The 14,581-nt window shown below is 53.4% G+C and overlaps 1 protein-coding gene across 1 annotated transcript in view; it reads right to left on the reverse strand.

The window, feature by feature from the left end:
- Positions 1–3,689: 3,689 nt before the first annotated feature.
- DHRS12 (dehydrogenase/reductase 12) overlaps positions 3,690–14,581 on the reverse strand; it is a 36,816-nt gene continuing 25,924 nt past the window's right edge. The window contains exons 6-10 of the mRNA XM_082676019.1: positions 10,495–10,556; positions 9,118–9,222; positions 7,630–7,720; positions 4,996–5,133; positions 3,690–4,118 (exon numbers count right to left, since the gene is read on the reverse strand). Of these exons, the coding sequence (XP_082532145.1) occupies positions 4,009–4,118; positions 4,996–5,133; positions 7,630–7,720; positions 9,118–9,222; positions 10,495–10,556 (506 nt within the window). The 3' untranslated portion in view covers positions 3,690–4,008. The remainder of the gene's footprint in view (positions 4,119–4,995; positions 5,134–7,629; positions 7,721–9,117; positions 9,223–10,494; positions 10,557–14,581) is intronic.

The following is a 14,581-nucleotide window of genomic DNA, read 5'->3' on the forward strand; positions in this document are numbered from 1 at the left end:
CTCCTACCCGCACGGGTGGAGCCAGGGGACCTTGCAGAGGAAAGGGCTTCTGAGCTGAGAGTTAAAGGATGAGTTGTTGTGAGCCCAGGCTGTGGGAGCAGCGTAAAGAAAGGCCCAGGACCTGCATCAGCCTGGTGCTCGGGGCCCACAGGCGGTTTGGAGCTGCCAGAGAACATCAAGTGCACAACTGCAGTCCTGGAGCCTGAGCTCTTGTCACCGTGAGACGCAGATGCTCGTGGCCACAGAGAGAGGCAGCACACGGTTCACCACGCACCTCTACCCAGAGAGTCAAGTTTCCCTGCAGCTGAGGCTGGTATCAAAGTTTCTTTTTCTTTGTAAGTACCTGGAGTTATTATCCTAAAATGACCCCTGGTAACTAATTTTTGAACTTTGTTGGGGGCACAGCCCCTCACTGGAGGCTGTGAGGTGGGGCTGGAGACCACTGCTTGCACAGACTTGGCCTGGATAAGCTTACGGCATACTGATTCCGCTATTACCTGGGGGCCCAGGTTAGGAGCTCCCCTTTGAAAAAGGACAGGCCTTGACCTGTGGAGGAGGTTGTTCTGGACAGCAGTGGCACTGCACCCACACGGCCTTCCCGTGAGCAAGCAGGCCACTGCTGCCCTCATTTCCCTCTGGCTTTGAATCGTTCTTGCAAGTAATGGTCATTTCAGTACAATGTGGTAAATGTGATAAATCCTCATCGCAGTGGCACTCGCCAAGCGGAAGGGAATGTTCTTTCTCAATTCGGCGACAGTAAAAGAGCTCAGGCAGCCACCGCCCTGGAGACCCGACTCTACCGAGCAGGGGCATCCCGGCGTCCCACCGCGGGCCTCAGTACTTCCTAGTACTGATACTTGTATTCCATCCACTTGCCTTTATCCTTCAGTGCCCAAGTATCATGTGTCCGTAACTTAATTCAGGGACATCCATATTTTTAGTTTGTAATTTTGCCTTTAAACATTATCCTTTCCACCAAGAAGCCTGTTTAGGCCAAACACAAGAAAGCAGGGTGTAAAATTAGATCCGTCCAACACTGGAATGGGATTCCTCTTTTGTGTTTCTTTTGCCAGGGAATTTTGTATGTAGCCCCTTGTCTATTTATAGTGGAATAGATGTGGAGATTAAAAGCCTTGAGTAGAAGTTGAATTCAATGATTGTTCCTAAGATCCCTTCCAATCCGTGATCCTATGATTCCATGACTGTTATTACTAAACTGACCTAACCATTACCAGTGACCCGCCTGCACGTGGCTGACTTCACTCAGGTCAACGGGAGCATATCCCACTGCCTTTGTCTTGTGTCACATCAAGTAAACTGCTTCCAGTATTTTCCCGTCTAGAGCCCAGGAGGTTTGAAAAAGATGGTGAAGGTGCAAGTCAATCATAGTACCATCTCATTAAAAACAAATACCTCAAAATGTTCACCTTCGTGAGTGTACAGAAGTGTATCTGACTTTCTTGGGAGAGAAGGGGAATTGCAGGTCGGCTTAAAGGTTAGTTTTACAATGTGACTTTGATATTTAGGATCCTTTCTCCTTTTTATCCCCCTTGGTTCTCTGGGAAGCATGAGAGGGTAAACTGTAACACAAAAAGGAGAAATGGTTTGAAAAAAGTATTTCACTTATACACACTTTTTCTTTCATTTAAATGGATGGCTGCCTTATGTTAGTAGCATATGAAGTATGGACCAAAATACTTGTGTCGCTGGTAACCACTGTATACTTACATATTTGTGTTTTACGCCATCTGCTTTTTTTTCAAATGTACTGTCATTTTGCAGAAGAAAATCTTTATATGAACAGTCCAAAAACTGTTACTAACTGGACAACCGGGAAGGTGCTAGCCCCACATTCGTGCCTGCCTGCCACTGTCTCCACAACAGGGGACACGGACGCTTCCACCCTGCACGCCCACCAGTCTACAGCCACGTTGGAACCTGGCTGCAGCGGGCGTGTTGCTTTATGGATGTCTTTTTCTTTCTTTTTGAAATGAGATTCTCCAAGGGGTCAGGCTGAAAATGTAATACGCCCAAAGCTGGAAGAGATTTATCAAATGTGGTTCTAGCCAAACCCTGCTGGCATTGCCACACCCTCTGCCACTAGATTCCCCCAACCAGACCAAGCAGTCTTGACATTGACTTCCTGAATGTGATTAGGTGGGAGTAAGCAGGGATTTCCCACGATGTTAAATGTATCCAGTTCTCCATTCAAATGCTGCTGAATGTCGTGAACGTTTCTGAACTCTGCTCACTTTCCCACTGTGCTTCCCGCTAACCAAAATGAATGTGTAGCCATGACCAATGTCAAAGACTCAATGCAAGCTACCGCCACGGTTTAAAATAAATCTCTGGAAACCTTCCTGCACCTGTGGTCCTGTCATTGTTGTCGAGCTGTGCCATGTGACACACACGCACTCCAGCAGCCCTGCGTTGGCGTTCACCATGGCTGGCTGAGCAGACCTTTTTATTTTCTTTATCTTTCACACAAGGCTGCTTTACCTGTGGCTGATAAACTTTCCAAATGAAGGAGAGAGGACTCAGGAAAAATACAGCCAGGAAAAGCCTTCGTAAAAATTCATGAGGCCCATTTTACAGATAAGTGGGAATAAGTCGATGACTTGCACGCTGTCAAAGGGCCGGTGGGAGGGGCGGCTGGGTTGCCCCTCCTCCATCCAGCCTGCCCGTGCCCGCCCGGCCCCGCCCACACCCAGCACCGCCCACACCCAGCACCGCGGCAGGCCCCCCCCCCCCCCCCCCCCCGTGTCCTCCTTCAGGAAAGGAGAGATTCATGCCCGGGGGGCCGCTGCTCACTGATCTTCCAGGCGGACTCACCAGAAAGCCCCTTCTTAGGGGCTCCTCGGCTGACAGCCTGGACCTGAGCACCTCAGGCACGTCTGAAGGCCCCGCACCGTGGGACTGGGTGAGCGGTGCCCAGCTGGGTTCTCCTCCGCTGTGGGTGATGCAGTACGTTTATTTCGCCGTGACCATCCAGAACGTGTATGGAGCTATCCTAAATCTGTTCACCGATTTTTGTTACAACTTTCCCCAGCGTCACTAAGACATAAAATGCAAATAGTTAAGAAGTTTTACCAAACAGTAGCACCGGAATGCCAGGTGCGTAATTCAAGCCACTTTTTTTTTTAACATCTTTATTGGAGTATAATTGCTTTAAAGTGAATCAGTTATACATATACATATATCCCCATATCCCCTCCCTCTTGCGTCTCCCTCCCCACCCTCCCTATCCCACCCCTCTAGGTGGTCACCAAGCACGGAGCTGATCTCCCAGCGCAGTGCAGCTGCTTCCCACTAGCTAGCTACTTTACTTTGGTAGTGTATGTATGTCCATGCCACTTCTAATCGTAGCAAATGTAAATAAACCAGGCCATGGAATCTTAGGAAAAAACCACATCCCAAAGGAGAAATTTACACGGGAAAAGAAGATACTGCGGAAGAGGCAGCAGATTCGCTAGTTCCCAGCCCCAGTCATATTTACTTTAAAATAAAAGCTCCCATTCTGTGTGGCTCCTCATTGCTACAGGGGGTAACCCTTAGGGGGATTTTTTTTTTTCCCTGAGTTTTAGCACACTTGTCAGTTAAAGCTGATGTTAATAGCTAACAAACATATATCAAGTCTTTAGGATGCACCAAGCGCTCTTCTAAGTGCATTACTAGTAGTTCACGAAATCGTTAAAACCACCCCTTGAGGTCAGTAGCACTAAAATCTCCACTGACAGGGAAAATGAGGCCCCCGGAGGGTAAGTAACCCACCTGTGGTCCCACAGTGAGGAGATGGTGGGTCACGGCTTCAATACTAGGCTTTGTATAAAGAACGGGGCTGATTTCTATGACTGCAGAAGGAGAGGAAGCAGCTCAGACCACAGCAGTGGAATATGGGCCAATCTACGGGGACGTCTAGACATGGGGTCCGTGTACTGGTCTACCCCTGGGCCACACCTTCCCATATTTTCTGAGGCGGTTCCAGCCCCGCGTTGGGTCTGGCCTGGCCTATTTAAATCTCTGAGCTAGCTCTTCCAGGATTTCAATTAGTTTTTCCTCTTCAGCCGGTGAGGACGATGTCCTAGCAAAAGGCAAATGTGTGGGCACTGGTTTCCGGTCTAAAAGCGAGAGGGAAGAACAAAGGTGTGAGCAGCGAGGCGGCGTGGACGAGCCTCTGCCCGCCACTCGGGCCCCGCGTCAGTCACGTCACGGACATCTGCCGGGGCGGGGCCCACACCGGACGGAGTTAGATGCCACCCCTGACTTCAAGGGTCCCCACAGACGATGAGGTGCTACAGAAGGGAGACCGAGTTGGGGAGGACAGGTGTCGGGCTGGGTTTTGAGGGACTCCAGCGGGCTGGGGGGAGGGTCCTCAGGCATGGGTGCCGGCGGGGGTGGGGTTTGGGCTTGGGGAGTGTGGAGTGTTTGAGAACCGGAGAAGGTACGGCCACGCCCCCAGCCACCACAGGGTCACCAAAGCTCCATCATGGCTCAGGCGGCCACATCCGTGGTGGGGAAAGAGGCAGAAGGCCCCGGCCTCCAGCATCCGCCCTCAGCATGCCTCCTCTCAGACTGCCCGTCGGGATGCTGCCCAGGTTGGGAGCAAACCCGCAACAGATAACTGCCCCCGGAAGCAGAAAGAAGAGACTCATTCCCTTTGCACTGCTGCTTGCAGCTCCCATCCCCGGGTCTTCGGAGAGGGAGCGTTCATCTCCGCGGTGCCCACAGGGCCCGGCCTCTCCCAAGACTCAGGACAAGGATGACAACCCGAGGATTTCATCCTCAAGGGACCCACTGAGTTCAGAAAGGTGGATGGAAAAAGCGGGTGGTGCGAAGTCAGAGGCGAGGCCCTTCACAAAGCGCCCCGACAGGCGAAGGAGCCGCCCTGCCAAGGAAGGCCGGGCACAATCACGGGGAAGGGGAACAGTCCCTCCCAGACCCGAGCTGCACGGAGAGGAGGGTCGGCGGCGCCTTCACACCCAGGGAGGAAGTCACCTTGGAAGAAGCGGCCGCTGGGCTGCACGGCGGCAGTCGGGGCGAGGGCCAGCCACAGCACGGTGTCCGCGCCCTGGGCCTCAGAGCGCAGCCTGGCCCCCAGCCTGGCGTGGAACCCGGGCATCGACAACCGCACACCTGCAGGGGCGGGGGGGGGGCACGGACAGGGAGGTGAGGACAGCATCCTCAAGCCAGGACGCTGCCCGCGCTTGGCTTCTTCCAATGACAAAATAACAACGATAAAATGGAATGGGACCACGGACTGCCCTCTTTCCACTTCAACACAGCATTCCTCCAGGCTGTCCAGATTTCACACAGCCTTGTCACAAAGCCCCTGAGGTGTCACCCTGTGGCCTGGGAGGGAAGTGCTGCTCACCAGAGCCCCGAGTGTGTTGGGTCCCGTGTCCCCTGGGCCCCGGGCGCCCAGACCAGCCCGTCCCCTGGGAGCAAAATCTCCAGCACCTCCCCACTTTCTATCCTAAGAAAGGAGGGTCACGCTGAAGCTGAGAGGGGATCAGACTCCCGCTTCCTGGGTGAACCATCTCTCGCCAAGGATTCTGACCTCTCTGAGGATCCTGGCTAATGGCTCCTCGGGCTGCACTAGTGTTTCCTGCTTTTTAGGGAGGAGTGTAGTAAGAAGGGGAGGGACTTCTTCATTCCTCTGCCAAAGCTCCTCTAACTCGTCCTCCCCCTGCCCCCCACACCCGGCTACACAGAGGTTCCCCTCCTGGTGTCACCTCCCCAGGGCCCCCGTCCTCACCACGGGAGGCCCAGCCCCGCCGCCCACAGACCTCGGGGAACACACTGTCCCAACAGTGAGCACGCTGGGAAACAAAACTGTTCTCTCGTGAAGCCAAGGAAAGAAAAGGAGGCAGAGAAAACAACGTCTGAAAGCCGTAATGAGATCAGAGGATTTCAGAGAGAGAAAGGATCATCTAATCTAAGGCCCTCAGTTCTTATATTAAAAGTAATTTTTTTTTTCTTTTCATAGAAACAGTACTTGCTAATTGTGGAAAAATTAGGAAATACTGATGAGCAAAGAGAAGGAATTTGAATCCTCTGTCACAGCACTCGGGGAGGACAAGTGTCCCCGGCCTCAGGCCCTGCCCAGCCCTCCCTCGGGCTTCTGTGTCCCCAGACAGGCCATCTGCACCCAAGAGGCCCAGTCGTTGCCCTGTGACCTGTGGACAATAGAGGGCAAACTGCACCTTGACCCCGATGGTGGATCCAGGGGGTGGGCTTGGAGCACAGATTTTGCAAGCACACAGGTTGACACGAGGACTGTCAGGGTGATGTCCTTGGGAGGATGACAGGCTGGCTGCCCTCCACGGCCTGACGGAGCTACCTGGTCAGGCAGGGCTGGGCATGTCTCCCATCCAGAAGCGACAAGAAGAAGCCACCCCCTCGCAACACCCCTGGCCTGAGTCCCTCCTGGTGTGCCTGGCTGAGGACACCCCCTCTGCATGTAAAACAGGAGGCTGCCAGACGTCCTCAGATCCGTGCCCCAGAGGGCGGGTCCGCGCCAGCTCCATGGGATGCTGCGTGGCACCAACATACGCCTTCTTCCACGGGGATATGGGCGTAGCAAAAATAAGACCCTAAGGCAGTACAGTTTGGGGGACTGATACCTTCACTTAATGGTACAGTGCAGTTTTCCTTTCCCATAGACATTTCTCCCCAGCAGTTTTCAGGGCTGAACACATTTCTTGTACAGGTGCTCCATAATTTATTAACTCACTCTCCTAGCACGAGTGCTGTGATGAGGAACCTCATTTTCCACATCTCTCATTATTTCTTAGGATGAATTCCAAGGATGTATATACAAATGTTAAGGCTTCTGCTCAACCGGCTTTCAGAAAGGACGACAGCACGTGTACGAGACAGCCTGCTTCCCACGACACTGTGGCCGGGCCCAGCCGGCCCATCCTGGCCCCCCCGTGCCTCAGTTTCCCCATTGGAAATGGGCATGATGCTAGTGCCCACCGCAGTGGGGCTGTGAGGACACACGCGTCAGTATCCAGACACGGCTGTGAGCAGCTCTGGGCTCTCAGGTGTCCTGGGGGTGCTCCTGTGCTGCTGTTTCCAGGGGCGGAGGAAAGAGCTACAGAGCCCACGTGATTTACCCGAGGCCACGGAGTTGGGAGGGCCAGATCCCGAGGAGAGCTCTGCTCTCCCTCCCTGCTGCTCCAACGCGCTTCCAGAAAATTCCACTTGTCTCCTTGTGATTGTTACTGACCTGTGTGCATCACTACTTCTAGGAACCCGGGCGGCGGCGGCAAGGTGGCCTGGCCTATCCCCACGTTCCCAGCGTCTCCCGTTGACTTCCCTCGGTCCCTCTCGCCCCCCTCGGTTCGGTTCATTCCTCTCCGACACTCAGTGTGCACTGGCTCCGCCCGTCCCGAGGGAGGGGCCCCCAGCCGCACCCCACCCCAGGGCCGCCCCCTCTCTCCGCCAGGCGCGGGGCAGATTAACAGCAGCTCAGCTGTGAGGACCGGCCTGACCCTCTCAGTGGAAACGAAGCCATTCCTAGTCCTCCTGATACTGGTTTTAGGCCAGTCCAGGGCAGAGTCAGTCCTGCGGCCGCCCAAGATACCTTTAGATGAAACGCAGGCGCCGTGGAAATGAAAGACCTACCTGGGGTGTCGACCCAGCCGGGATGCATGCACGAGAAGTGGATGGCCGGGTGCGCTCGGGCCCACTGCTCCGTCAGGACCACCTGCTGCCTCTGCACGGGGTGGGCGGGGGGCGAGGATGAACAAACGGGAGGGGGGCAAGGGGGCCCCTACCCTGCCTCGCCCGCCCCCCATGTCAGATTTCACCTTGCTCTAGAATCGGCTCTCGACCCCACAAGCTCTGGCTACAACCCAGCGCTGCGTCCCGGCCCCTCCGTTTGAGACGCCGACAGACCAGCACCGGAAATGAGGGAACGCCAACGCCGCACGCTGCCCGGGGCTTCCCCCTCCCCTCCCCCTCCGGAAATGACACCCAGAGAGTCCTCTTTCCTAGTTGCTTGTGTTGCGGTGTTCGTTGCTGGGGCCCGCTCACTGTGTACCCTGGCCACCAGCACAGGCCGGCACTGAGCGGGTGTCCGTGGACATGTGAAGGAACTCCTGCCTTGGAGTGTAGGACGCGTACTGGGGATGCTTAGAGAACACAGCTGTTGCAAATTCCCTGAAAAATCAAGTACCCCCCACTTAAGCCTCAGCTGCAGGGAGACTACTGCCCAATCCCAGGGCACTTTGATTACGTTTTGCAAAGAGCTCCATCTGGGCCTCATTTACGGAGTGAGTGGTTTGTTCCCATGTTCCCTGGAAAAACTGTCAAGAAGTATGGTTCCTTCAATTGTCAGGATTGAGTCATGAGAAGTAATCCACCAGGAGCTGGCCTGGGGCTCGCTGAGGGAAAGCGGGACAGAGCCAGGGCGCAGGGGGGGCGGCTTCGGACAGAGGCAGACCACACCAACAGGAGGGACAGCTGGTGGGCACTGGCAGCTTCACAAACGACAAGGGAGCCCACCCAAGTAATGAACTGAGGGGCCAGAACTATAAATGTGGAAGGTATATACCCGGCTTCTAAAAACAGCTGTGATGAGCTGATGAACGACGGCGTGACTACACTTTCTGTTAAGATCCGGCATGAGATCTGGACCCCTGCCCTTTCCTTTCAGAATTGGATGCACATGCCCTTCAAAGGGAGCCCGGAAACCCAGCGTTGTTCCAGGGGCATCTGTCCAGCCAGTGAGCAGGGGCTGCCCAGGGAGAGAGGAGTGACTTCCTGGGTCCATATTCCCTCTGAGCCGTGCCGGGCAAGGAACCCCTGCTGGGCTCCTGCTGTGGCGGCCACCGGCTCTCACCATGCTCTTTGTGGGTCTAAGAAACCAGGGAAGAGAGGTGGCGGCCTTTGTGGCTCTTCCTAGGGGCTAGCTGAAGCCCCCCAGCCCCACCCTGGTCCAGGCAGAGCTGGGCTGGGCCAGGCTCCTGATGGAGAAGAGGGTTCTCTCTCCACTGGGGAACATTCAGGTGCTGCTGGGAATTACTAAGGTCCAAATTAACGTGAATCCCAGAATTAGCCTTCCTGGGAAAAGCACCCAGGTGGCAGCCTTGAGAAACTCCCCTCACGTACTTTGTTTTGTGCATAGACCATGGTACCATCGAATGCTGTCCTTTCTGACTGTAGGTCATCGGTATTCAGTTTCTGAACCAACATTCCTCCGGAGGAGACTGTCACCTGCAATAAATATAATGGAGATATGTACAGAAAAGTTCATAATACCCTGCCATCCCTCTTCTCTGTCAAGCAGCGTATTGGTTTCTTGTTGCTACTGCAACAAATGACCACAAACCTAGTGGCTTATGAAGTCGCAGATGAATCCCCCACTGGAAGCTCTGGAAGTCGGAAGTCTGAAATGGGTCTTATGGGGCTAAAATCGAGGTGTCAGCAGAGCTGCATTGCTTCTGGCAGTCTTAGGGGGGATCCGTTCCTTCCCTTCTCCAGCTTCTAGAGGCCACTCGCATGCCTTGCTTTGGGGCTGCACCATGCCGACCGCCTCTGCTTCCACTGTCAAGTCTCCCCTGACTCTGGCCCTCTTCTTAGGACCCCTGTGACTACACTGGCCCACCTGGGTAATCCACGATACCCTCCCCATCTCAATACCCTTAACTTAATCACACCTGCAGAGTCCCCTTTGGCCACGTCAAGGTGACATTCACAGGTGCCAGGACCTAGGACCTGGACCTCTCGGATCAGGGGAGATCATTATTCTGGCCCTCACAGCACAGAGAATGCAGCCTTCCTCCCGACTTCTCTGATTTCCGTCACTGTAACCCGTTAGCCTGTCCCCTCCCCTTTGAGAGGCAGGTTCTCCAGGAAGTGCACCCACCCACCCACTGCTGACTGCCTTCCCCGGCTGCCCCTGCTCTTCAGAAGCTCCCCTTTCTGAAGGCTTTGCCAACTCCCAGATGACACTGGGGAAGAGCCTACAGTGAGGGCTGGGGCTTTGCACAGCTCTGCCTCCCTTTTGGCAGGGGACTCGTTGGTTGTGTATGGGCAGCAGCCACCCAGCCGCGGCAAGAGGCAGGAGCAGGGAGGGTGGAGGGCCCCTGAGAGCGGGGCAGGGGGGGCAGGATCGACAGCCGGCTCCCAGGAAGTCTCTACTGCCAGAGCGAGCATTCTGGAATCCCAGGCCCCGCCTACAAGCCCCTCAAGTACGTGTGTCCTGAGGACAAAGCCGCAGGCTGACCCTCACCTTGACCTGGATCCCTCCCTGCTTCACTGGCCCCTCCCTAGACCCACATGGACGCCATCTGGGCTGGCACACCGCTGCTGGATCTCAGATTATCAAACAGAAGGCCCATGGACCCAGGGGACAGAATTTGGCTCCCCCTATGGACGTGGACAGCATGGCCCCCTCGGGACAGTTGGGGCAACAAACGTAGGACCACTGATTTCCCATCAGGAGCAAAGTCATTTACTTACAAAACATCCCCAAAGTCAACTCACCACTCTGGGATCGTGTTCTTTCTCCAAGACGGGGATCAGGGCGGTCGTGAGAACATACACACCTGGGGAGGCACAGAGCATTCATGAGGGGGCATGGGGCCATCTGGTGCCGCGGGACCCCTCCTCTCAGGTGGCCGCGGGGTGGTGGTGAGGTAGCACCGTTTACCTGCTTCCTCCGGGTGAGCGGCAAGGGGCTGCCTGAGCTGCGGTCCCCTCCTCTCAGAGGGTTTCTAGTTGGATCGCTGGAACCAGCCCTGAGTTGCTACTACCCACCATCCTGTCCCTTCTCCAGCCTCATGGTTTCCTTTCCCCAGGATTGGAACAAAGATGCCTTAGAACCTCAGGGACTGAGACAATAAAATGTCCTCACCAGAGGAAGGGAAAAAGCAAACTGCACAACAGTCTGTGATCCCACTTGGCAGAGAAAAAAAATGTATATAGACACATATGTTCATTATGTCTAGAGTGTGCACGGAAAAACATGAACAGGAAATGTGAAATGTAGCAACACTGCTTAGGCCCCAAGGGTGGGATTAAGTAAAGCGTTTGCTTCCTTTGCTGGGCATTTCTGTACGGTTTGAATTTGAATATTTCTACAATGAGCATATAACCTTATGGTTATTTCTGCAATCATAAAAACTGTATGTCTAACATTTGTAAGAAATGAGAAAAATATTGTTGAAGTGTATCTGACATGGAGATATTCACAGTACATGGAATGAGACGTTTACAAAACGGCAGGAGGAACAGAATTCCGTTTTTGTGAGGAAAGATGTGTCAAAATGAAGAAAAAGTATCTGCAAGGATGATACTGTGGTGCACTAAAATGTTCAAAATGCTTATCTCTGAGTGGGCAATTATTATTTCTCTGTTCTTATGCTTATCTGTTTTTTTTTTTCCAAACAATGAACATATATTACCTTGTGTTAACAGGTTGAGGGTCGGGGAATTGAAATGAAAGCCCTGGGCTCTTTTTGGGCCACTCGTCAGAGTTTCTGCCTGCCCAGCTCTGCCCACCACCTTGAGCCCGGCCCTGCACCCAGGCTCACCGGAGCAGCCTGGTGTCACGGCAAGGGCGCTGGGGGGAGCCGGGAGCCTGGATTTGAGTCCTGGCTGGCACCTACCAGCGGTGTGACCACGGGCAGGTCGACAAAGCATTTCAGCCTTGGTTTCTTTACTTGTGAAAGGGAGGCCATAGCTGGACAGCCCACCTCCTAGATCGCAGGGTTTTGTGGTGAAACGAAAATGTGCACGTAGACTGGAAAGCTCTCTGTGCACATTGGTTGTTGCCATTTTATTTCATTATTATTACTATTCCTATTATTATTAGCAGCAATGCTGAGTTGTGCCCTTGACGCCACACGGCATTCTTGGTGTCTGCACCCCAACCTGTCGCTGAAGTGCCAGCCTCGTTAGTGTGCAGGATTTTTAAAGTCTGGCAAACGCTGGGTCTCTGACAGCTGTTGGCCTCCGTGCAGTGGCCTTGAACACTTTCTTTGCATTCACTGCTGGTGACTTTCTCTGTGATTTAATTTGCGAGAAGTAGAAAGGACTTCTGCCAAAAGCTATCAGCCCCATCAGCCTGCCGTGACGGATTGTCATAAACGACTCCTTGGCGTGAAGGAAATGAAAGCTGGGAGCAGGTTCCACACCACAGGCCTGCACCCCTCCTCCAGAGGCTCCACTGCTTCCCTCCCAGAGGCCCGGGATGGGCCGAGGGCCGCACTCGCTCACCCCACTGGCCAGGCGCTCCTCCTAGACGGATGAGAGCTGGGGTAGCCCCTCTGCGCCTCTCCCCCGACCCAGGAGACCAGTGACGTGTTTTGTTTTCTGCTTCATCCTCTGCGAGAATATACCCTACCGGTATCAGTTTAGATGCTGACGGAGTCACCGGCAGGAAGACTAGCTGGGCCATTCATCCCTACCAAATACACTCACCTGTGGGGCACAGCCAGGTGGTAGGTGATTTTTTTAAAACTCCTGGAGAAACTGCAGTTTTTAGCAGCAGACCTTCAGGGCCCTTTCTATCATTAAAAAAAAAAAAATCTCCCGCATTCCAAATCCACAAAACGGGCCTCTCCCATCCTGCTCTCTGGGTCCCCCCGCCCCCAGCAGATCTGAGCCATCGTGTGCTTCTGTATGCTTTTTGCCTCCTAGGTCCCCAGCTTTATCATTTCAAAGCACATATATCACTCTTCACACACAGCAAGCATTTCTCCTCCCTGAGAAGGAGACGAAGCCTCTCTCTTTCCAGCCACAAGTGATTTATCGTCCTCCAGCCACCTAGCCAGCTTTCTGAGGCCTTTCCTGTGTACCCTCAGCATCTCTCCAGGCCAGCAAAGAGAAACACAGGAAGAATCTGCTACATGCCCAGTACAACCTCCCTGTTCCTGCTCCGTTCTGCCTATAAAATTTCTTGCCTTGTACAGTTCTTTGAGGCTCCTATCTATTGCTAGATTGATGTTCCCCAATTTAGGAATCTCTGAATAAAGCCAATAAGATCTTTTAAAAGAATCTGCTAAATTAATAACAGAAAAATATATGAGTAGTATGTATGTGTATATTTATATATATATATAATTATTATTTTAATTAAAAGAATTGGAATTAAGAGGATCCCAGAGAGGTTCTGTGACTTTTCCAAGTTCCCAGCAAGTCCACGCAGAATGGAAAACATGGCAAATCTCCCTTTTCTTGAGTCCTTCAACCACAGAGTCCCAACCGACTCCGGTGCCAAGGGAGCAGGAATGAATCCCGTTGTCTGCAAGTCACTGCTCCTTTAGGATGAACATGGCACCAGGAGCTCCTTGCCCAGCTCACAGATCCTACCACGGGCCCGCTGTTAACACAGGCGCCAATGCCACTCGCCTGCCCCAAAGCCCTTCAACACTCCAGGCGCCCAACCAAATTCAGCAGAAAACTCCGCGACCTGGTGTGGTAGACTTCTTCTGGAGATGTGCCCCATCCCCTCCCCTTAGGGCTGGGCCCTGCATCCTGTAACAACACGTAACCGAGTCATGACCCGGGGCCAGGCACTGTGTTTGAGCCACGCAACCTCGACCCCATGGGCAGAGGAGACTGAGTTAGGGGCGACACCTGAGCCAAGCCGTACCAGTCGAACCCTCCCCGCAAGAGCACGGGCACGGGACCCTTGACTCAGCAGCCGCCATATTTGGCCCATGTGCACGGAAAAGCATCCTGCAGAGACAGGAGGGCTGGGATAGAGTCTGTGGACAAGGGTCCCAGAGAAACAGGAAAAGTTCACCCCGCTTCCTCACGCTCTCCTGTCCTGTCCCTGACGCTCCCAAAGCCCAGCTGTGCCTCTGCCGCTAAGTTCTGTGAAGGCTGCCCTTGCCTCCCCCGCAGTAAATCAGTTTTGTTTAGTCGGCTTGAGTGGGTTCCTGTTCCTTGTAACCAGACAATCCCTAAGACACTGGGCTTGGCCTTAGCTAGAAAATCCACCAGCTCACCTGTGCTCACCAGCTAATAGGAATATCCTTGGGAAGGTGCAAGCGGAGCGCTGCTGGAAACAGCTACGGTGCCTCCGGGTCATTCCTATCTCAGTACGAACCAGTTTAGTAACTTCCATTCCCCCGAGACTGACTAGCCAAGATCAGGGACATCTGGGGGATTCAGAGCTTTGATGAGGAGAGAAAAAAAAAAAGAGAACCTATTTTAGTCTGGGCTCCTGGGGGAGGGCAGGTCTGGGTGTAGGGAAGACACCTTCAGCCACAGGATAATGTGCCCAAGCTGAGTTCTGCTCCCAGTAATAAGGAAAATAACTCATTATCATTATGACTCATTAGTATTTTTAATTTACACAATGCCTTCCTTCCAAGGAACTCATTATGTCGATGGAGGTTCATTACGAGAAAGAGATTTGGGAGTGGAATTTATGTTGGACGTAGTCTTCTAAAATACGGCAACAAGGACCTTTATGACATGGGTACATGACTTGAAGCCAATCTCTCTCTATAAGCTCATTAGGAAGGGATGTTACACTGTAACATCCGGGTAACGCTGAAGGAGAGGTGCGGAGTACTCTTAAAGCACGCCTGAAACCACATTTCCATCCGAATAATAAACT

The sequence above is a fragment of the Grampus griseus genome (assembly GCF_964374135.1).
Source record: "Grampus griseus genome assembly, chromosome: 18".
Taxonomy (NCBI): Eukaryota; Metazoa; Chordata; class Mammalia; order Artiodactyla; family Delphinidae; genus Grampus; species Grampus griseus.